This window comes from Bombina bombina, chromosome 3, assembly GCF_027579735.1.
Source record: "Bombina bombina isolate aBomBom1 chromosome 3, aBomBom1.pri, whole genome shotgun sequence".
In the NCBI taxonomy this organism is placed as follows: domain Eukaryota; kingdom Metazoa; phylum Chordata; class Amphibia; order Anura; family Bombinatoridae; genus Bombina; species Bombina bombina.
In genome coordinates this window covers 967,491,987-967,516,712 of record NC_069501.1, presented here as the reverse complement: position 1 = coordinate 967,516,712, position 24,726 = coordinate 967,491,987, and the positions used below count along the sequence as shown (strand labels likewise).

The 24,726-nt window shown below is 36.3% G+C and overlaps 1 protein-coding gene across 1 annotated transcript in view; it reads right to left on the bottom strand.

Annotated features, from left to right (window-relative positions):
- Positions 1 to 23,561, bottom strand: part of TAMALIN (trafficking regulator and scaffold protein tamalin) — a 58,939-nt gene extending 35,378 nt beyond the window's left edge. The window contains exons 1-2 of the mRNA XM_053708030.1: positions 23,351 to 23,561; positions 1,071 to 1,120 (exon numbers count right to left, since the gene is read on the bottom strand). Of these exons, the coding sequence (XP_053564005.1) occupies positions 1,071 to 1,120; positions 23,351 to 23,530 (230 nt within the window). The 5' untranslated portion in view covers positions 23,531 to 23,561. The remainder of the gene's footprint in view (positions 1 to 1,070; positions 1,121 to 23,350) is intronic.
- Positions 23,562 to 24,726: the final 1,165 nt, after the last annotated feature.

Here is a 24,726-nt window from a genome sequence, read left to right as displayed (position 1 = left end):
GTAAATAGTACATACCAGCACTATTTCAAAATAACAAACTCTTGATTGAATAATAAAAACTACAGTTAAACACTAAAAAACTCTAAGCCATCTCCGTGGAGATGTTGCCTGTACAACGGCAAAGAGAATGACTGGGGTAGGCGGAGCCTAGGAGGGATCATGTGACCAGCTTTGCTGGCTCTTTGCCATTTCCTGTTGGGGAGGAGAATATCCCACAAGTAAGGATGACGCCGTGGACCGGACACACCTATGTTGGAGAAATGTAAGTCTGTCAAAAGATCTGAGATAAGGAGGAAGTCTGCAGAAGCTTAGATACAAGGTAATTACAGAGATAAAAAGTATATTTCTATAACAATGTTGGTTAGGCAAAACTGGGGAATGGCAAATAAAGGGATTATCTTCCTTTTTAAACATTAGCATTTTTGGAGTTTACTATAAAAAATCATGTAATAAAGTTCCTGTTCTTGATGGAACTTACATGCAGAGTCACAAATCACATTTTAAAAACTGATAGATAATTGTGTTTTTATATGTATTGATGGTTACGTGTAAGACAAAGGGACAAAAAGTACAAGAGTACTATAATCTTTATTGTGATTATTGTTAAAACTACTTATCACTGAATGTTTAACCCCTTTTTTTACACTAGTATGTCCCTTTAAATGGACAATGCACCTAGCAAAAATCTGATAAGAGTTAATTGTATTCAAAGCTTCTGCATGAACAATCTAAAATGGGCTAGACTCTCTCCCAACCCCTGACTGAGAGGTTGATTTCTGCTGCAGACTCTTGTTAACAATTCTTCTATATTCAATATTGCAGTGTTTGGTATTAGAAGTTTGAGCATAACTTACAGCTTCAACAGGCAAAATCAGATATTATTAAACAACAAAATAAAGGTAAATTTGCTTTTTGTAAACAATTTAACACACTTCATCATGGATTAATGGAAACACATAATAGGGGTGTAGAAAATGATACAGTACAATGCCCCTTTAAGAGTTGCATCATCCACTTGGATTAATCTTTTCAAATAATTACTGACCAGAGTGAATAACAGTAATTCTTACCGTTGGTGCTCAGGCATCGGAGTTGTGTTCTTCCATCCCACTGAAGAACCCTAAGATGAACAAAAAAATAAATAAGTAAAACAATAATTAATGGACAAATGAAAAAGTCTTGACACAGTGGGCACACCTGATCTGTAGATCTATATTAAGGGCTGGCCACTAGAAAAATGAGTAAAGATTTAGATTTCGCTTTTAAATGCAATAATGCAAATGGTAAAAATGTATCAATGTAACCGTTTTCTTGGGTAAATCCTTCTGTCTCATAAAAGATAAGCAAAAGGGTGAGGCTGGGTACACAACAGCCAGTTACTGTGTTATACTAGAAACACAAAAAGTATTACAATTTATTATGATTTTCCTTGAAACCTAACAGATAAAAATCTAACTAGCATTTATTAAAGGGATACTAAACCCAAAGGTTCAGATAGAACATGCAATTTTAAGCAACTTTCTAATTTACTCCTATTAGGATTTTTTCTTCGTTCTCTTAGTATCTTTATTTGAAAAAGCGGGAATGTAAGCTTAGGAGCCAGTCCATTTTTTTGCTCAGCAACCTGGGTAGCGCTTGCCGATTGGTGACTAAATTTAGCCACCAATCGCTACTCAGGGTGTTGAACAAAAAAAAAAAAAAAAATGGGCCAGCTCCTAAGCTTACATTATGGCTTTTTAAATAAAGATACCAAGAGAACAAAGAAAAAAATATAATAGGAGTAAATTAGAAAGTTGCTTTAAATTGCATCCTCTATCTTAGTGATTTGCAACCTTTTTTTTTGCCGTGGCACACTTTTTTACATTAAAAAATCCTGTGGCACACCACCATCCCAAAATTTTACAAAATCACACATTGTAGTCTAATACAGTATATATATATATATATATATATATATATATATATATATATATATATACACACACATATATATACATATATATATATATACACACACACACACACTGTACTGTACTGTCCTGTCATGCCATGCCTCGTTTAAACTATACATGACATATTGACATTCATTCACAACACCCCCGCACTGTTGTCAGTCTGCCGCGGCACACCTGAGGATCTCTCACGGCACACTAGTGGTTGAAAAACACTGCTCTATCTGAATCATGAAAGAAAAAATTCTAAATGCCTCACTAACACTTGCCAAAGTTAATTTAAATCAGTGGGTATAAATACCAAGGATTACATCTTAAAAACTTGCCCCAGAACTAGTCATATCAGCCATATAAGAATGAATATTCAGCCATACAAAACCATTTATAGGGAACACTCTTCAAGCCATTCACTTGTACACCCCTTTAATTAAACAAATTTATGGGGTGTTCATATTTGAGTCCACTTAAAGGGTAAATATTTTAATAGCTTTTGAATTGGAAAGTTATGTAAAACGGTGTGCTGTTATATATAGCCCTATTAACAATACATCTCTCAATAGAGGCAAGGCAGGTGTGATCCTCTGACTGCTACAGAAGAAAATACAACATGCCGGTTACTTTGCACAGTCCTCACGAGCTTTTTAAACAAATCTATGCCACAAGCAAGACCATTGTTACTCTTTAGTATATCTGTAGCCTAATTGCATAACCTACAGTAAATATTTTAATAAGCTTATGCTACTGTCATGGCAACATGGGACACCCCTGTAGTATAGTATTGAGCAAATATGACTGACGTCCCTAAATAATTGTTTTTCTTGCACTTATCTTTAAGGGGACAAAGAAATGATGCATAAAGTAAGACATTATTTCTAGTCTAGTGACCATAATAAATGATAACTGACTTCCAGTATAGAGACCATTATAAATGGTAACTGCCTTAAAAACATAAATCTGCAGTTTTTGCTTTTCAGTTGGTTGGGAGAATGACTGAAGCATCACATTACATATGCAGAGGGGCATGTAAAGTGTCAATAATACGCACTGGATTGAAACTCGTTGATTAAAGAGGCAAAATTATATTAGTGGTATCTGAGATGTGCTGCAGTGCTTTTCAAAGTAGAAGTACTATTGCAATCTTCTGTGACATCACTGTCCCTTGGAGCATGGGCAAGGAATAAATATAATCTACCATCTCAGCAATGGGCTGTGTGCATGTCAAATTATCACCATCAGTGATAAAAAGCATTTTTCTAATAGTATATGAAATGTCTATTTCCGCTCACATGACAGCCACCAGCCAATCACAAATGCATATACATATATTCTGTGAATTCTTGCACATGCTCAGTAGGAGTAGGTGTAAATGTAAAAAGATTGTGCACATTTTGTTAATGGAAGTAAATTGGAGAGTAGTTTAAAATTATATGCTCTATCTGAATCATGAGAGTTTAATTTTGACTTGAGTGTTCCTTTAATGCATGACTTGTGTCCCTTTAAGAATGTGATACCAAAGATTTGCATAACTGGCTGCCTGGCAAAAATGAAGGCATCCTCACACAATTCAACCACCTGTTGATTTTCCCCTTCACTAATTGCATATTCAAAAACTGACGCACATGGATATCAAATGCACATGGAAAATAAAAACCTCAACATTTGCATCCATTATGCATTCAAATAATGCTAAATATGAACAGGATTCCTGCACTAATGCCATCTTGTCTCATGCGGTAACACATGCCCAACACAAGTGTCTGAGGAGAGCCATTTATTTCTCTGGGCCGTGCCTCAAAAACTCTTTTATATTCCCCAGCGTGTTTTTCAATAACTTGTATTTCATTTTCTTCAAACAATATCTATCATTGTTTTAGTTGTGGTTCTGAACTTGAAGCAAGCGTCATATACTGGGGTGAAAAAAAACGGCCATTATAAGCCCCTTTATTATTGCTGAATAGCAAATGCAGTCCTTATAGTGGGCGTCACAAATACAAACGTGAGAATCTTTCTGTACAAAGCTTCGCAGGCAAGAATTTAAGTTATGAACATAAATGCAAATGTGAAATAAAATGCATAAGGAGTTTTGTTGTCATGAACAAGACATGGAATTGATTTCCATGTTCAACAAAAGAAAGCAAACATTTATTTCACTAAGGAACTTTCTATGTATTCTGCTATGTACATAGCTTTTTAACAGTAAAATAAGCACCCTTAAGTGGCAAGAATATAGGATTTTATTAGCATTAAAACATACTTTAGACTGAGGAAACTTACTAGTATTCATTTAAAATTTGTCAGATTTCCACTGCCCTAAAATTGAGACTAATGTGAATTACTTCCAAATTTGACTCTGGATTGTTACTGAGAGGGCTGTAACCAGTCTAAAGCAGATAACTGTCCATTTGGAAGGCAGCGTTGCCTTCTGTGTTTTCAAACAAACCCGGATGTATGTTCAACAGGATAGGTAGCATTTTCTGCTGACAAAATGTACACCATTTAAAAGAGCTTAGTATAGGGACTAAAGCCCCTTTAATTCAAGTCTGATAAACAATTTGATTGAAAGCTTTCCCCTCACCCCTATAAAGGTGAACTACACTGTAAATTCCGTATACACCAAAGGCTTGGCATTGATCCTAACATTTTACATCTGGCACCTACATTTTTGGCTTATTCTACATAGAAATTCCTTCCATGGTTCCTAGAAAACATGTAACTCGGCAATGGCCAACTTACTAACACATGGGGTCCGCAGATCAATATTTAAGAAGTCTTAAAGGGACACTGAACCCAAATTTTTTCTTTCATGATTCAGATAGAGTATGCAATTCTAAGCAACTTTCTAATTTACTCCTATAATCACATTTTCTGCATTCTCTTTGTATCTTTATTTGAAAAGCAAGAATGTAAGTTTAGATGCTGGCCCATTTTTGGTGAGCAACCTGGGTTGTCCTTGCTGATTGGACAGAACCAGTAAAAACGTGCTGTCCATGGTTCTGAACCACAAATTGAACCATCAAATAAAGATAGCAAGAGAATGAAGAAAAATTGATAATCGAAGTAAATTCGAAAGTTGCATGTTCTTTCTGAATCATGAAAGGGAAAAAAATGGGTTTAGTGTCCCTTTAAGGATATCAAATTTATGGCAATTAAATGCACAAATATTATCTTTCCTAAGAATGTCCTACAGCACATGGCCTGGTCTAGATAAGGTTTTAGGGTACCCTCTTCGTGCTGTCCTCCCCTCCAGAGGGCTTTTGAGTTTTGACCACCTTGTTTGCCCACCCGCGAGAAGCCTTAAAGCACATTGCCTCTTAATGGGGACAAAAAAAATCTATGGCACAAATTCTTAGTTTTGCAGTAAACTGTCCAATTTACTTCCAATATCATATTATGCATATTGGAGGTATCAGTTACTATAGAGCATGTGAAAGAGTTCACAGTATGCACGTATAGAGGGAGTCTGTGATATGGCTAATGGTTGTCATATTACACAGGGGACAGGGAAATGAAAGGAAAGATTGAAATTTGGAAGAAAAAGCTACTACTCATTTGAAAATCAAAGTAAGAGTTAGATTATGCAGTTCTTCTGTATGTAATAATCCCTTGATTGTCTGCAACTTTCATACAAATGCGTCAACCTCTGAAATAAGTCAGTAATTGGAACCCGATCTGTCATAAAAACAAAAAGCATTTATATGAAGTGGACAGATGGGTCACTTTACAATAATTTAAACTTTCCAATTTAATTTAGGATGTAATGTCAGACTGTATACCCTTTATGACAGCAATGTGATATTTCTGAATAGAGGCGAGAAGTTCAGAATTCAGAGATATGTTCCCAGTATCTTTCACAGAACAATGGGACTTTAAAACAAACTTGTTTAACAGGAAGCATTTAATCACTTTCTACTGAGCTCACAACATTTCTTAACTTAAAATATGTCAATATTATTTAATAGTATTGGTGTATGCCTATTTCATAGAAAAACAAAAAATGTATCACCTAGGTTGCTTTTTATTTTCTGACAAAATTAGGAAAATGAAGTCCTGAACAGCAATACAAAATCTAATGTTTAATAAACAACCTCCCTTTAACCTGCTCATTGGGAATGATTAAAAAAAATGCCTCCTCGCTGGGCAAGACAAGTTAATTCTCTGTGAAAGTTTCATAATTACACACACATACGAAGAACAGCGATATAATTTATATTTCATTCAAACAACAAGAGCAGTGACAAACCCTACTTTTATGGATTTATATCCGCCCCGTACATGAGATGTAATCCAGAAATTGCTTAGATCAGTGCAGGAACATCTGTCAGTCCATAGCAAAGGAGGTGTAAACATACTCAAGAGGGTTTAGAAAGAGTATATCCCCCTATGCTACTTTGAAGTTTGGCAGTTTTGCAAAATCAGACAGTTTGAAGATTATATATTTATATTAACTTCAGCATGTAGATTTTGCAATGCAGTGATCACTTATCTATACAATGCATACATTAAAACACTAATTTTAAAAGGTCCCCTTCAAGGGACAATGTACTCACAAAAGTAAGTAGCTGGTAACAGTTCTTTATATTACAAGCAGCAGCAGGAATCTGAGCTTTCTTCCTACCACCCCTAATAGATAGATAGATTTCTGATGCTACCCCTTGCTTACATAGATTTTCATAGAGCATACTGCAATATATATATATATATATATATATATATATATATATATATATATATATATATATATATATATATATAATTTAAATATAGGAGGTGGGTTGCAAAGGCAGCTATTTTAAAATGACAAAATAAAGGTAAAATAGTTGTTTGAAAGTAATGCAATTTAGCAGGTAAAATGGATATTTGGGAGCACATTAAAGGGACATGAAACCCCCCAAAAATCTTTCATGATTAATTTTAAACAACTTTCTAATTTACTTCTATTATCAATTATTCTTCGTTATCTTGTTTGTTTGTTGTTTTGTGTAAAAGCAGGGACATGCTCAGGAGCCAGTGTCCTGTCAGAAAAAGCTACCAGTCAGCATTTCAAACAGATTTCTGTTACAGATTTGGAATACGGTCACGCCAAATAAAGCATGCGCAATGCTAGGGTACCTTTTTTTCTGATGGGTAGCTTATTGTGGCAGAACACCGGATCTTTTCTAGAGCACTATATGGCAGCAGTTTTGCAAGAACTGTATCCATTTACAAGAGCACTAGATGGAAGCACTATTTCCTGCCATATAGTGCTTCAGATGCCTACCTAGGTATCTCTTCAACACAGAATACCATAGAAGCAAAGCTAATTTTATAAAAGTAAATTGGAACCTTTTTTTAAAATGGTATGCTCTGTCTGAATCACAAAAGACAATGTTTGGGCTTCATATCCCTTTAAAGGGGAATAAATTACAACACAATGTCTCTTTAATGCAGACTTTAGAGGTGAGATATCAAATTATTCCAGGGATCCCTGGCTGTATTTACACTAGTATAGGTGTATCCGAAATAGCAGCTTTAATCCAGACTCACTCTACATTATGAGATTTTTCATTTTACATTGAAGAGACTGAAACAATTTAAGTAATTATATGGCAGCTTTGTTTGCGGCAGATGGTATTTGACAGCTGATTAGCAAGGATGGTCAATTGAATATACAAAGTACAGAGGGGTTAAGGCTCCTTAAGGGAAACTTATCTTCTCACCCAAACAAGTGACACACCTTAGGCCAGTTCTCTGTTTAGTCACAAAGAAACCGTCAAACGAGCTTTCCAAGTCTAGCCTGACAGGTGTCACTGCAAGCACCAAACCACAAAGTTCCTCTTCTGAGAATGAACATAACTCAGTATCCTGTTCTATGGGAAGCTGCTCTACTCTATGGGAAGGTGCAGTCCCCTGGTAGAGCACATGAATATATCTGTCATAAAAAAACCATCCAAAAGGAGAGTCCAGTCTATTAGGCAATTATCATTTGTGCAGCCAGCCCCAAACATTTCAGTATGTTCTGTGGGTGCATTTTAAAGGGCCATTATAGTATACAAATAATAAAATACCTGCTCTAATTCATTAGTCCATGTCATTTTAAGACTACCGACTCTGCGCCTTTATGCGTCTAACCCTTACAAGGTGGTTAACCCTTTAAGGACACAGCTTTCAGTTTGCTCAATTGTTTTATGACGGAAAAATTCCGTCATATGTCCTTAAGAGGTTAAACACATAGTAGAAATACAAATCAGTACCCACAAAGCACTCCAGATCCTAAGCAGAAACTGCTGCTGATCTATGCAGCCGTGTGACTAGCACTATTGATAGGGTCAGAGGGAGAAGCAGTACTTATACCATACTATGTGTTTAAGCCTGTTGCGGGGGAGGTGAAGGGCTGCTAGTCTTAAAATGACATGCTCTTACGAATTACATGTAAAAAAAAAAATTCTTAACTGTAATATCCCTTTACGTATCTCAGCATTGCATAAAACGGCTTTATTCAGCTTTAGACGTTTAAGAAGTTGGATATGCACATGTGATGTGAAATAACTTCACTTTGTATCTAAAGCACCAATATAATTTCATAAATATCCCAATATCACTAAAGTTTGATTTAGAATTGTTTCCTTTTTTAATAGAATTCAGTTATTAAAGAAGTATACACGTACATACGGGCGTTTCCATGTTGACTTAAGTAATTATGTGCCATATAATTTACTGCTGCTCTAAGACAAATAAAGTCTACCACTATAACTGCACATAGAACAGATACAGTGATTATTAACCCTCTAGGATACCAGTAATACACAGAAGTAACAAACCTAGTCTGTTGTCTGCGTGCTTCTCAGGTAACCAGTGTGTTAACAGAGTTCCCTAAACTGTACTCTAGGCTGCAGCAGGATCAAAATGGTAACAAAACAAGAACTCTACAGTCCTGGCCAAAAGTTTTGAGAATGACACATATTAGTTTTCACAATGTCTGCTGCCTCAGTTTTACGCAATTTGCATATACTCCAGAATGTTATGAAGAGTGATCAGATCGATTGTAATTGGAAAGTCTCTCTTTGCCATTAAAATGAACTTAATCCCCCCAAAAACATTACCACTGCATTTCAACCCTGCCACAAAAGGACCAGCTGACATCTTGTCAGTGATTCTCTCGTTAACACAGGTGTCAGGGTTGACGAAGACAAGGCAGGAGACTACTCTGTCATGCTGATTGAGTTAGAATAACAGACTGGAATCTTTAAAATGAGGGTGGTGCTTGAAATCATTGTTCTTCCTCTGTTAACATGGTTACCTGCAAGGAAACACGTGCAGCAGTCATTGCTTTGCACAAAAAGGGATTCAAAGGGACGGGTATTGCTACTACTAAGATTTCACCTAAATCAACCATTTATCGGATCAGCAAGAACTTCAAGAAGAGAGGTTCAATTGTTGTGAAGGCTTCAGGGCGCCCAAGAAAGTCCAGCAAGCGCCAGGACCGTCTTCTAAAGTTGATTAAGCTGCGGGATCGGGGGAACACCAGTGCAGAGCTTGTTCAGGAATGGCAGCAGGCAGGTGTGAGTGCATTTGCATGCACAGTGAGGCAAAGACTTTTGGAGAATGGCCTGGTGTCAAGAAGGACAGCAAAGAAACATACTGCTCTCCAGGAAAAAAAATCATGGACAGACTGATATTCTGCAAAAAGTACAGGGATTGGACTGCTGAGGACTGGGGTAAAGTCACTTTCTCTGATAAATCCCTTTTCCGATAGTTTGGGGCATCTGGAAAAAACCTTGCCCGGGGAAGAAAAGGTGAGCGCTACCATCAGTCCTGTATCATGCCAACAGTAAAGCATCCTGAGACCATTCATATGTGGGGTTGCTTCTCAGCCAAGGGAGTGGGCTCACTCACAATTTTGCCTAAGAACACAGCCATGAATAAAGAATGGTACAAAAACATCCTCCAAGAGCAACTTCTCCCAACCATCCAAGAACAGTTTGGTGACGAACAATGCCTTTTCCAGCATGATGGAGCACCTTGCCATAAGGCAAAAGTGATAACTAAGTGGCTTGGGGAACAAAACATCGAAATGTTGGATCTATGGCCAGGAAACTCCCCAGACATTAATCCCATTGAGAACCTGGGTCAATCCTCGAGGTGGGTGAACAAAAAAAAAACGCCCAGATATTCTGACAAACTCCAAGCATTTATTATGCAAGAATGGGCTGCCATCAGTCAGGATGTGGCCCAGAAGTTGATTGACAGCAAGCCAGGGCTAATTTCGAAGAAAAAAAAGAAGGGTTAACACTGCAAATATTGATTCTTTGCATAAACTTAATGTAATTGTTAATAAAAGCCTTTGACATTTATGAAATCCTTGTAATTATACTTCAGTATACCTTTGTAACATCTGACAAAAAGGCTCTAAAAACACTGAAGCAGCAGACTTTGTGAAAAGTAATATTTGTGTCATTCTCAAAACTTTTGGCCAGGACTGTAGTTCAAGCAATAGAAGAAGCTAATAGAGTGGAGGCCTTATTGCAGGCCTTCGTGCTTACTGATACTGCAGGAACCTGGCAACAAAGTTAGTACCCTGCTTCAGGTCCTTGTAATCTCTGATACTGTACTGACACAAAAATAGATTAAACATAACACTGAGGCACAGCTCTGGGTCACATTGTGCACTAACACTGCGGGAAGAACATAGAGAAGCAGGCAGCACTCACTAAGCATGTGAGCAGCCATAATCTATCGTTACCTCTGCACCATGCTGGGCATTGTAGTTAAGAGGTACGGCCTAGTGGAAATGCAGTAGTCCACCGACTACAATAGTGGTCCAGTAAAAATGGTGTGCAAGTGTGGGGCTTACAAATCCAGACGCCAAGCCCAGTTTGTATGGAACCATGACTTCCGGATTTGTCAAGCCCTGATCTAGTCATAATACTACATCATGTGTGTAAAACGTACGCCTGAACGGTCTGGGGGAAGAGAGCAAATGCCCTTTCCTAGTGTGGACAAGTCTAGAACCTGATTGTGTAAACAGGTCATAAAAGGCCCTTGTGTGTAAATTAGAAAATAAAGATACACCCATGGGACCACTGCTCATGACCAGCTCTGATAAGCTTCTATCATGGGAGAATAAACTGTGTGTATAACACCTTTGGGGAGGGTAAAATTACCAAGCGACAATACTGTAATATTAAAAATCTCTGATGAATTCAAACACTGAATACTTAACAGTAAGTGATTATTTTTTTGCTGTGGAAAACTTCTGGGAGTAAAACTTGCTCACTGGCAAAGGACAACTTCTACAGCTTTTAGTTGTCAATGACATACATCCACAAGCAGAAAATCAAAAACGTATATATCCAAGCACATAATCATTTGAAGTATTTCTGGATATCCCAATTTAAATGCAAAAAGTTTAAAAAGGACATTAAACAATAAATACATTGCAAAAGCATGTTATTTAGGCGGTTCCCTTCAAGTCTCTAGCCATGGGTGCCACTGTGTTGAAATCTACTATCTTTCAGTGCATCCCAGTGCTGATTGGTAATGTGTAGCAACTTTCCTTCATAGGTTCCAAAATGGTGGCACCCATGATTAGAGGGTGGTGCATTAAATGTATTTACTGTTCCTTTCACTTTCTTAGAGAGTTGGGATGTGTATGATAAATGCCTACTGCAGAGCGTTAAACAATAAAATGTCATACTAATGTGAGGTTGGCCCTACAGTGTTTATTCTGCATAAAAGAGAAAGGGGACCATGAAGCACTATATACTGCAGTGCAAGGTGGCTGAGGAAGGAGCCGTTTGTTGTTTGTCTACAAGTCCTCAGTAATTTACTTGCATTGTGTTCAGTCCTGTAAGGGTAACAGACACTGCTCATTCTCCACCCAAATAAGTGTGCTCAGCGAATTCATATGCAGTGTCACTTAGCCAACCTTACTTTTTAATGATTTATTTTCATTTTTCAAAAGAATCTCATTTACCCCTGTATTTTAAATAAAGATGAAGCATTTGTATTGTGATTCTGTCAGAGCCTTTTTAGACTACGATGGAACCATTACAAATGGTAGCATAAAACATGTGACTATGCAGACTGCTTTTAAATGCGCATAGCTTGCAATTTATGCTTCTACATGGGATGGTGCTGCCTCTTCAAACAAGTTCCAACTCTTATTTATTTAGATCAAAAGCCATATTATTTCATTGTCCCCAAGTTCATGAACCATCTGTTCATCACAGGAAAGAGCCCAAACAGAGCTTAAAGAGAGAAATAATTAAATGATGACAATTTAAACAGACAGGGTGTGACCACCTACCCACTTGCTTATTTAGGAAGACAAGAAAAGCTAGTGGGTTTTTTTTTTTCTACTAGGATCAAGAGGGGGAGAGGCCTGGCAACAGGTAGTAAATATAATGCACAACAAAAGCAGCCTGATCAGCTCAAATTGGACGGCTTGGAAGTAATAACCCTAAAGCAAACAAACAGCAACTAGAACAAATCATTAGCTGATTAGCCATGTTTCAACAAAGGAGAACATTTAACCTCACAGATGCCAGACAGCACATATTTTTATTATAATATATACAAGTGATACTGTTTGCTTTCAATTGATAAGGAGTAGGAGTGTGTGTCCAGATTGGTGATAATCTAAAAGAATTTCTCTCCAATGGCCAAGATATATTTAAAAAACAAAACAATTAAAGGGTCATTACACAAAGTTTTCTTTTAAAGTAATATATAAAGTAAAGCTTTATTGAAAATGTAGCACTACAACTGCATCAACCAAGTATGGTGGTAGCCAAGAGGCCTTGTGCCAGCAAATGTGTTATTTATGTTGCCCAACACTTTTGCCATGTTTGCCAGTCGAAAGACTATTACTTTCAAGTATTCAGAAATAGTTAAAAAGATGTCATTCATAAAGCTGGAATAGCGCAGTTACAGAACTTCTCATGTACTGATGTAACAGAGTAAGATTCACTATAATATTCACTACACACAAATACAATAGTACCTTTATAAACTAGGCTACTCTTGTAAATTTAGTTTGCATGTTAAATGCAGAATTTAGGCCTGGATTCCCTTACTGATGATCTAGCAATGATAATGTGAGAATGAGACAAATGTTTGTTTTTATTCCCTTTAATGTCATTTGAAATAGCCGATTTTGCTCATTGAAACCACAACCTATACTGAAAATGTAAATATTGCAGTACTGGCTATAGAAGAACTATGTAAGCAAGAGGCATCAGTAGAAATAAACCCCAAAGATAGAGAGAAACCAGCACATTTATATGAGTGTTTTATACATCATCTTTCAATATTAAAACAATAGCTGTTTGCATGGCTCCTAAATGTCCATTTCTGTAAATAAATAATGACCAGGGAAAGCCAACAGAAAACTGAACTAATTAGTTTATGGTTTAGATAAAAAAGGAAGGGTTTAGTATAACATTTGTTGCACCAGATAATAAGGTTACAAATCTTACAAGGATCCTTGAATAAAAGAATTATGTAAAACAGTGAGGGGAGTTTGCAAGAGGTGTGCGAACATACCTGACATAGCCACTTAAAGTTACTGAAATGTTGTGGTTTTACAGTGCAGAAGGAACAAAATTCCTTGATTTAGAGTCATTGTTGGCCACCAGCCAGGCAATAATAAATGCCCATAAAACCTAAAGACAGCGTTGCACAATCATGCTCCTACTGGTCACTGAATGCAGATTATATTACCCGTAGGTTCATTACATTTCAAAATATACCTTAAAGGAATATAAATGTCAAAATAAAACTTTCATGATTTAAATGGAGTATGTACTTTTGATATACTTTTAAAAAGTCTAGTCATAGCACGCTATTGAACGACATTTATATCCCTTTAAGGTATATTTTGAAATGTAATGTATATAAGGGTAATGTCGCTAAGATAATGTTAAATAATTCTGCACTAGGTGCAGAATTATGTAAAATTTTTTACGTTTACTGTCCCTTTAAATTCACTTGTATTATCAAATGCATTTTGTTTTCTTGGCATTCTTAGTTGAAATGCACACATGCAAATCCTTAGCAACAGCAGTGTGCTAGTGTGAGCTAGCTGGTTATTGGTGGCTACAAATATGTATATATAATTTATTTAAAATGTATTTAAAGTGGGTCTGTTTTATGGAGAATCAGAAAAAAAACACTATAAAAATTCCACTAATCTAGGGTGACTAACTTGCTTCTAATGGGACGTTAAAATAATTTTATATACATGTAGTATATCTCCACAATTGATCGCTGCCTTGCAAAAGAATGTGCATACAAAAATAAAGAATGGTGAAGCACAATATAAATTGAATGCCCCTTTAACTCTAGCTGTTAAACATATTTTTAAACTTAAAAGGGACAGTCTAGTATAAATTAAACTTTCATTATTCAGATAGGACTTAATTTTAATCAACTTTCCAATTTACTTTTATCATCAAATTTGCTTTTTTCTCTTGGTATTCTTAGTTTAAACTAAACATAGGTAGGCTCATATGCTAATTTCTAAGTCTTTGAGGGCTGCCTCTTATCGCATGCTTTTTAAATCTCTTTTCAACACAAAGACAGAAAGTACACATGGGCCATATAGATAACACTGTGTTCAGGCACAGGGAGTTATTTAAGATTTAGCACAAACCAATGCTAAATTTAAGACAATAGATAATAAACAGTCACAGTCATGTGATCAGGGGGCTGGAAGAATGTTCCTAGATACAAGGTTATCACAGAGGTAAAAAGTATATTAATATAACTGTTGGTTATGAAAAACTGGGGAATGGATAATAAAGGGATTATCTATCTTTTAAAACAATAACAATTCTATGGTAGACTGTCCCTTTAAGTGGTAGTATGGAAAAAGGACATTATGCAATTATAATACTCATCCTACCCTGGGATAAAGGTTTACATCCTACTCTGTTAGGGCTCCTGGATCATTATTTCTGTCCTTAGAGGGACAGTCTTCTCCAAAAATGTTATTGTTTAAAAAGATAGATAATCCCTTTATTATTTTTGTCCCTAGGAGGCATCCGTACTTTCACTGCTGTGTTGAACGGAGCAGGAAAGCGGACGCCGAGGGACGTTTGTAAACGGTAATATTGATCTAATTAATTTTACTCATTGACTCTCCCCTCAAATTGGACGGTGTACCGAGGATTTATTCACTGGACAAGGGGGCTGTATGACATTTGGAGACTGCCATACCTTACAACTATTGGCAACCAACATCCACGGATTGTGTTCCCTCAGTGTAATGGTAACCGGTACAAAGGTGGAGACGGAGACAGTTTCATTTGTTATGTGCACATTTTATGCTTTTATTTTGTAAGTACATTACTTTGTTAGGGGCCTAATAAATTTGTTTTTATTACACTTGAGACAGGCTTTGCGCCTGTTCCTTTCTATCTCCCATACAGTTATATATTAATATACTTTATACCTCTGTGATAACCTTGTATCTAAGCCTCTGCAGACTGCCCCCTTATCTCTGTGCCATTTACAGACTTGCATTTTAGCTATCAGTGCTGACTCATAAATAACTCCATGGGAGAGAGCACAAAACCTAGCAATGCCTTTATTCTCTAGATATCCTTTGTCGAAAAGAATATGTAGATATCTTCAGCAGCAATTCACTACTAAGAGCTAGCTGGTGATTGGTGGTTACACGCAGTTGTCTCTTCATTGGCTCACCATATGTGTTTAGCTAGCTCCCAGTAGTGTATTGCTGTTCTGGAGCTGACTTTAATTATGTGTTTAATCAGTTTTCCTGGGATAAAACAGAATTTTATGTGAGTAAAAAGAGATCAATTTTAGGTGTTTAGGTTGTAAGCTGCCTGAAAAAAAAAATGTACTTTTATATCTGAGAAGAAATATACAGCTTTATTTTGTCAGGAGTTTTTTTTCTTTTCACTAATTTCCATGTCCCTCAGAACAAAGGACATTTGCTAACACATCAGAAAGCAATACACACACGTTTAGGATTTGAACATGAATTGTTGTTTTCATGTGTGCAGTTAACCCCTTCATGACATTAGGACGTTCCATGCCACCCTAACAGCGCCTGGCTTTAACGCCGAAGGAAGTTCCTACCTTATAAGGCATCATGCAGCCTCCCCCATTTAATGAAATCAAGATTGAACTGGGGAAGTACCTAGTAACGTAGGCAGTCCGCTATGATCCAATCCCCGCTTTGAAATCACATGATCGCATTGAAGATTGTGCGATTTCATTTTACAGCATGTGGTGATGACATAGGAAATTAGTTTCCGATGTTAACACTTTAGTGCCGGCTCAAGGGGGTAAAAGAAAGACTGGGGTAGCCCTGCCCTCTTCTTTTCCCTTAAAGGGACAGTAAACACCTTGCAATTACAAGATATTTCTGTTGTGTTGCTATAGAATAACATTATCAGCCAAGTCCTGAGGTTTTTAAAAGAAATTAATTTCCTTTTTACTGCATTTATTTTTCAATAGCCAAACTATACCCACCATTTGCCTTATTTGGAGAAGCCAATCTGGCTTTAGTCAGCAGGGCTAGTCATGGTCACAATGTTACTATAAACTGAATTGTGTTGCAGTTGCTATCTGATAAAGCCAGTAAGAGCATATGTAGCAGGGTTGGCCTTAAAAAGTCAACAGATGCATTCCAAGTTCAGAGAATTACAATTTGCTCAAATTCAGAGTTAAATTACATGAAAAGAGAGCAAAACAAATAATAAAAATATATTGCAAAGTTGTTTCATTATGCAATTAAATACCTGAAAACAACAAATTTGCATTATCCAAAGTCCTAAAGTTAGCCTGAGTTTGGCTATTGAAATACAATTGCATAAAAAGGATGTTCACTTGTTTAAAAAATGTTAAGACTGGCTGATGTTATTCTATAACAATACAACAGTAGTAAATTCATGATTTAGATAAAGAATGCAATTTTAAAACGTTTAAATGTATTTCTATTATCAAAGCAGAAGTGGAAAGTGGTTTAAAATAGTATGTTCTATCTGAATCCTGTAAGAAAAAAATGGGTGTCATGCTCATTTAAGGGGACATGAAACCCAAAAATTTTCTTTGATGATTTAGGTAGAACATACAATTTTAAACAACTTTCCAGTTTACTTATATTATAAATTTTGCTTCATTCTCTTGGTATCATTTGTTGAAGGAGCAGCAATGCACTACTGGTTTCTAATTGAACATATGGATGAGTCAATGACAATCGGTATATATATGCAGCCACCAATCAGCAGCTAGAACCTAGGTTCTTTGCTGCTCCTGAGCTTTTCGTAGATAAACTTTTTAGCAAAGTATAACAAGAGAAAGAAGCAAATTAAATAATAGAAGTAAATTGGAAAATTGTTTAAAATCCCATGCTCTTTCTGAATCCCGAAAGAAAGAAAAAATTAAGTTTCATTTCCCTTTAAGTAGACTGGTAACTTTAATTCCTGCCTAGTAACTCACTTTGGCTCATGTAGTCTGCACCAATATATCCACAACCTGTCCTCAACATACCCACCATTCCAACCTACTCTCACCGTATCAAGAAACTCATACAATACGACTAACACACTTACTTGCCATTGTACGCAAATACTAATATGGCAGCTTTTTAATAGTTAAAGGGACAGTATACACTCATTTTCATATAATTGCATGTAATAGACACTACTATAAGAATAAGATGCACAGATACTGATATAAAAATCCAGTATAAAACTGTCAACTTAGAAGTTCTCAGTTTAGCTCTGTTGAAAAGGTAGTTGGAAAGCCCACTGCAAGTGGGAAACAAGACACCCCCCTCCCCCTTCTTTTGCATATGAAAAGACCATTTACACAAACAAGAGCAAGATGGAGAAGGTAGCTGACGGTATTCTCATAAAACTTTGGGGCTTGGTTAGGAGTCTGAAAATCAGAGCAATGTTATTTAAAAATATGCAAAACTATAAAATTTAAAAAAAAAAAAAAAAACTTTATGGGCTATATAAATAGATCTACAAAACATCTATGCAAAGAAAAAAATGTGTATAATGTCCCTTTAAGTCTTCTAGCAATATATAAAATATGTTGTGATGATATACAGTTTTATATTTTGTGCATGAATTCCTTACCCTTAAAAGGACCAGTCAACATTCCAGGAGATTCACATAAATGTGTGCACAATATAAAAATTATTACGTACAGCTATACCTGAATGAAAAGCAGCTTTTAATCTTTAAGAGCGATCATTTTTAATACATTTTATCTTTCCCCGTCCTTCTGTGTCACATGGGTGAGATTGCCAAATGAAAACTGCATATACGGAAGTAGTGATGTCACACGTGAAGTCACCGACACGTTGAGACCGTGCTTCTTTGGTGGAGCAGTGCACATAAAAGCATGTGCACTGCCCACATAAGCAGAAGAGCGCGTGTATTGGTTGTGCTCGCGTGCGGCAGGGGAGGGGAATAGATGTCTGCACGCTGGTGAGCCGCAAGTGAGTGCGCATGAGCAAATCAAAACAATCATGCTAATTAGCATGGTCCAATACGCTTGTCAATCACTAAAGGAAAATCCTCCTCTGGACATGGGCGGTCGCCATACCGCAATGAAATATAATAAGCAAAACTTAGAAGTACATATTAGAAAAATTTTACATTCATTGGTTTACATTTTTTTTTTATAAAGATATTTTGACTTTCAGGTTACCTATTCCCTGGGACTGTTTTGAACATTTCATTTCAACACGTGTTGACTGGTCCTTTAATAGAGTAGATTCTCATTTATTATGGTCACTTGTATTAAATCAGTAAACAAAGCTGTCAGCAGTTTATACCAGTTTCCCCTTTAATGTCTAAAAAAAACATACAAATCATAAAATAAATTATGCTACTTGATTGTAAAACCCAGTAGAAACTCACTGCATTCAAACAGAAACTAGATTTTCCAGTTTCACATTTGATAAAAAGATAATTAAGTCTCTTTAAATAACTGACAGCGTCTTATCTAAATACAAAACTCAGAGTCCAGTGAGTTACTCAAATAAAGAAAGGCTTCTTAAGATTAGCTCAATGCATAAACGTTTATGTAATACCACTGTCAAAGCTGTACATTCCAACTCTTCACTATTAACACCAAAAAAAGAAAGACTTTTGTACTGAGCTTCTTGTAAGAGATTTCAGAATTTTCACATTCTAAATCTACCAGGGCAATCACACTTTCATCTATTATGTTTAGATCAGAAAATAGTTTCTTCCTAGCAAGACAACCCTTTAAAGGGACACAAGTCAAAATTAAACTTTCTTGTTTCAGATAAAGCAGCAGTTTTAAACAACTTTCCAATTTACTTCCATTAACAAAATGTGCAGTCTTAATATTTATACTTTTTGAGTCCTCAGCTCATACTGAGCATGTGCAAGAATTCACAGAATACACGTACAGTGAGGCCTCGGTTTACGAATTTAATTCGTTCTCCGGGTCGTTTCGTATTGCGAAAAATTTGTAAACCGAAACACGGTTTCCCATAGGAATGCATTGAAAATCAATTAATGCGTTCCGGAGGTCCGAAAAAATTCAAATAAAGTGTCCAAAAAATGCTCCAAAAGGCTTAACAACTTGCTGCAAATGGCTCCAATGTCTCCAAAAGGCTCCACAACTTGCTGCAAATGGCTCCAAAAGGCTTAACAACTTGCTGCAAATGACTCCAAAAGGCTCAACAACTTGCTGCAAAATGGCTCCAAAACCTCTCCAACACCTCCACACTGGTACCCAAACTTCATTAATTCAATCATACTTGAGTATGCAGGGGGCACAGGGGCCACTGGTTTCGTATTGCGAAAAAAATTCGTAAACAGAGTCAATTTTTCTTCAAATTTCGATTTCGTAAACCGAAATTTCGTATACCGAGTCGTGCGTAAACCGGGGCCTCACTGTATATGCATTTGTGATTGGCTGATGGCTGTCACATGATACAGGAAGTGTGGAAATAGACATAAGTGAAATTTGTCAGAAAAAAAATCTGCTACTCATTTGAAGTTCAGACTAAGGGCTCGATTTATCATTTATATTCTAGATTTTCTCCTAAAAGTTGTCATGAGAAATAATTCTATTTATCATTCAAAAATGTGCCTAAAATTGGGCAAGTTCGACTGAAAAATTCTCCTACTCTGTTCTCACTCTCCTTGGAGAACATGTTCTCCAAACAAGGGTTAAATTAGATCTTTTTAGTCATATTTCATATAGTTCTCATAATTCTCCTACTTACAAATTTATCATTTATATTCTCCTGTGGAGGACTGAAGGTCCTCCTGAAAATTCCTGCATTAAAGGGACAGTTTACTCAAAAAATTTCTCCCCTTTAATTTGTTCCCAATGATCCACTTTACCTGCTGGAGTGTATTAAATTGTTTACAAGTATTTCCATTAACCTTATATTGGCATTTGAATTAGTTTATTTAGCATGTGGTGTCCCCACCCATCCTGAAAGTTTTTGGCCACGAGGCCAAGCTGTATTAACACAGCCAGTAGAAGAAATTACACTCCCAGTGGGTTATAGAAGAGATAAGGTAATAAAATGTTAATTTTCCATTGTTCTCTACAAGTATTCGTGATTGGTTTATGGACAGATATAAGATGAAGAAGCAGGTATATGTACACAATGTGATCAAGTAATGAGATCTGATTATACCTACAAGCTCAACCCATTTTATTAGATTGTGGCTTCAAAACACAAAATCAGCTAATTCATATACACAAATAAGCCTTAAAAAAGCAAATCTCATTCATTTTATACTCTGCAGCTGGTAAAAAAAAGTAACTGGATACACATTAAGGGAAAAACAATTTTATAGTATACAGTCCCTTTAAAGTTCTCCATAGCTACAGTAGAGAACAACATTAGAAATCTATTCTCTACCAGTTGTAGAAGCAGTTACACAAAAAAGGGCTCTACAAGGTGCAAACATTACCTATAACAAAGCACAATAATAATAGTTATTGAAGCGCAATAATAATTTATGATGGAGTGAAAAAAATATATACAATGGAGCGCCAAAATAATATATAAGAGCACAAAAATGATAATCTATTGGGGCATAAAAATAAGATAAAAAAGCGCTAAAATTGAAGCACAAAAATAATGAAATTGTAGATCTATTTTCTTATAAGAAAGTTTGCTGAAGAGGGGCATTAACAAAGCTACTAGGAAGGCTGTATACATATTTCTATTGGTTTATATATGATTGACATGGAGAATAGTTGCTTATTTTTAGTGATAAATAAGGAGAAGATACTAATCCGACTGGAGAAATGTATCATTATTTCTCCTCAGCTCTCCTATGGAGAAAAAAACTACTTTTTTTATTATAAATATGGGGGCAAATGTGCGCCTCTCCATAGGCGAGCTGCGAAAAACTGATAGAACAGAAAGGAGAATTCCCCAAATGATTGATAAATCGAGCCCTAAGTGATATTGCATTGGCTTGTTGTCATGCAAATCTACTGTATTCACTTGTCCTTTGAAAACTTTATTTGAACCAATTTTGGATTTTTAACCGTTTACCTTGGTTGTGAGAGAGTGACTGCTTCAGTGACTTTTATGCCTTTATTTGTATAATACAAAAAGTCATAGGAATCCTGTTTTAATAATTTTGGTTACAGTTCAATGTGTTTTTCCCATATTCATCAATATATTACATTAAAGTTATGTAAGCATACAATGCACTACTGTATGGATATCAGTATCAGAGCACTGTGCTCCCTTTAAATACATGTAATCCTCTTACACTGGGGGTTGTTATAGTGTCCCCTGATAGTACTCAAAACAAATCCTGTTTCCGTCTAACAGAATGGAAAACAAAACATTAAATTCATATGGAACAGCAGCCCTAATAAAGTCTAACAGTAATACAATGGAAACTAACAACTTGTAAGTAACCCAGTGAGTGTTTGCTTTTAAAGTTTATAAATATTGGATAGGTAGTTGCACACTTTTGTTATAATTATGCACATCAAAGTAGTAAGGAAGCTGGCTTCTTATAATGCAACATGTCATACTCAGGGTGGGCACCTAAAATGTAAGTAACAGCGGTTACTGAGGTTTTTGTTACAGGAATTATTCAGGAAACATCTTGACTCAGTCTGTGCAGGTTTTGCATGTGTATGGGGGGGGGGGGGGTGCATATGTCTATACACATATACTGTACAAGGAATTAGTGTATTTGAATAAAGTACATTTAAGTGCGTTAAAGGGACATCCCAGACAAAATTGGAACCCACATAGATGCATTTCAGTTTTGAATAGAAACAGGTTTGTAACATGTATTAGCAAAAATGCTTCTAATAAAAGCTATAGCTGTTTCAAAGGTGTATTTAAGTATGCACCGTGCACTAGCATTTTAATTGGACTTGCTCAGAGAGCCTAAGGTGCTTGAACCATCTGGTAATGGCTCAATGTGTTAATTGCTGACATGATACAAGTTCCACTTTCACTCTGAGCAGCTACAGTATTTAAAATACTGGTGCTCCAAGAATATCTAGCTATGCTTCTACATGCACAGAAAAATGTTAACACTAAAACAATTATGTTTACTAGAAGCATTTTGACAATACATGTATATTGCAAATTTGTTTCTATACAAAGATGTAATACATGTATGTGCATTTAAAATTTTGATGGGAATGTCCCTTTTAAGATTTGCAATTAATTTAAAAGAGAACGAAATGAAACATTATACAAAGAACAGTATGTCAGAAGTCAAACCCTTGGTACCGCAGGGAACAATAAGCTTTCAGATCCTGCCCAGCATGTGGCACACACAGAGTGTTATAAACAAATGATATCACCAGGTACAGGGGAAAGGATGCAGCTCTGGGTCAAAGAGCTGCCAGCATTTAGCATAGTAAACCATTGAGGACTTTGTATCATCTCTACACGCTGAGTGCACAGACTGAGCTCCTAACATGAATGAAGACAGCAACACTTCAAATTGTTCTCCAAAACAATGAGATCACATCCCCCTAAATGTTTTACAGTGAATCTGTAGTTTAACACTTGCAGCACCAGATTATGTATAATCTTTTGTGACCAAGGGGCGAGATCTCATTGTGAACAGTACCGCAATAAATAAATCATTTTACTACTATTGTTATGATAATGTTATTTTTTTTAAAAAAAGATATTTGGTTCAACATTTAACCCCACGTAAAGATACCTGCTGTGAAACAGGTTTTGCACTACTAAACAAATCTAGAATTAACCACTTGGCTACCAAAACAGGTTGCCACTCTTCGCCTTCACTATGCATTTAATAAACTCTTTAAACTCGGCTCAAAGAACTCCCTGCTTTGTAAGTGGTTAAACACTTTATATAAAACAGAATTGACCTCAGCTTCAGTACTACCACGAGGCTAACACAGTATAAGGACTCGGCTCTTACCCTCTTAGCTCTGGGTAGGGTCCCCCCAGACACAGCCAATGCTTTGTACATGTCAGCTGTTTTGTAACTCTCCAAGGCGATATAGGGGTCAGCTTTGTCCCGATCCCTGTATATGGCTTGATCCGGGGGAGAGGCATATTCTTCCTTGTGCTGCAGTTTTTTCAGCCGTCTAAAAGTCATAGCGGATCCAACAACCACCTACAACCCTACAGGACTGAGTAGCGCTATATGGAGGGGAGGGCACAAAACACGGGGTATATATCAGTTCTCAGGGGCGGGGACACAAAACACACCCTTCCCTTTCTAGGACCTCGGGACATGCTGAGCAAATAGCACGTGTGAGGCACAACACCAAGCTTTGCTGTCCTGCAGGGCGCCTATTGATAGGGATGCAGGCACTATATTGTATTGTAGCAATTCATTATTAATCAAACAGCAAAGCAATTAGACGTCTGTAAATCACGTTAAAAAGAGTGAAAAACGTTACTATTTAATGAGCACTTGGGGTTATATAAAGCTACAGAACTTTAAATCCTTTGGCATCACTGCCCTTCTTATGTGATTCTTTGGAAGTTAGCAAAACCATATAAAGCATTGATAAGACAATATGGCTATAGCAAAGCTGTACGAAGTAAACACTTTCAATACCATATGAAAGAAGACAAGAATCACAGATAGGCGGCAGATTAATGAAAAACCCGCCAGTCACCTAATCGCGCACGTTTAGAAACAAAGTCACACATTTTGAAGCACCTGACTAAAACTGACTGGAAATATACAATGCACAAAAATATTATACCAAGATATATTTGTGTATACTAACATATGGCGATGTTTTACAAAATGGTGATGTTTTACATTATGGAATATACAGGTAAAATGTATTAGAATGTAATACAGTATGGAACACAGTGGCCAGCCATGCAATTGTGTTTAATTGCGCGCACACAGTTTCTTTCATCTTGTACACATTTTGCTAAATTGTACGCACAAGCACAATTACTTTAATAGTGCACTTATTTTCTTAAAGGGACGCTAAACCCAAAATGTTTCTTTCATGATTCAGGTAGAGAATACACTTTTAAACAACATTCAAATTTACTTATATTATCTAATTTGCTTCATTTTTAGATATCCTTTGTTAAAGCAATAGCAATGCACATGTGAGCCAATCACATAAGGCATGTATGAGTAGCGACCAATCAGCAACTACTGAGCCTATCTAGATATGCTTGTCAGCAAAGAATATCAAGAGAATGAAGCAAATTAGCTAATAGAAGTAAATTGGAAAGTTGTTTGAAATGGCATACTCTTTCTAAATCATGAACGAAAAAAATGATATCTCACAAATAAAGTGCAGAATTTCTTAAATTAGA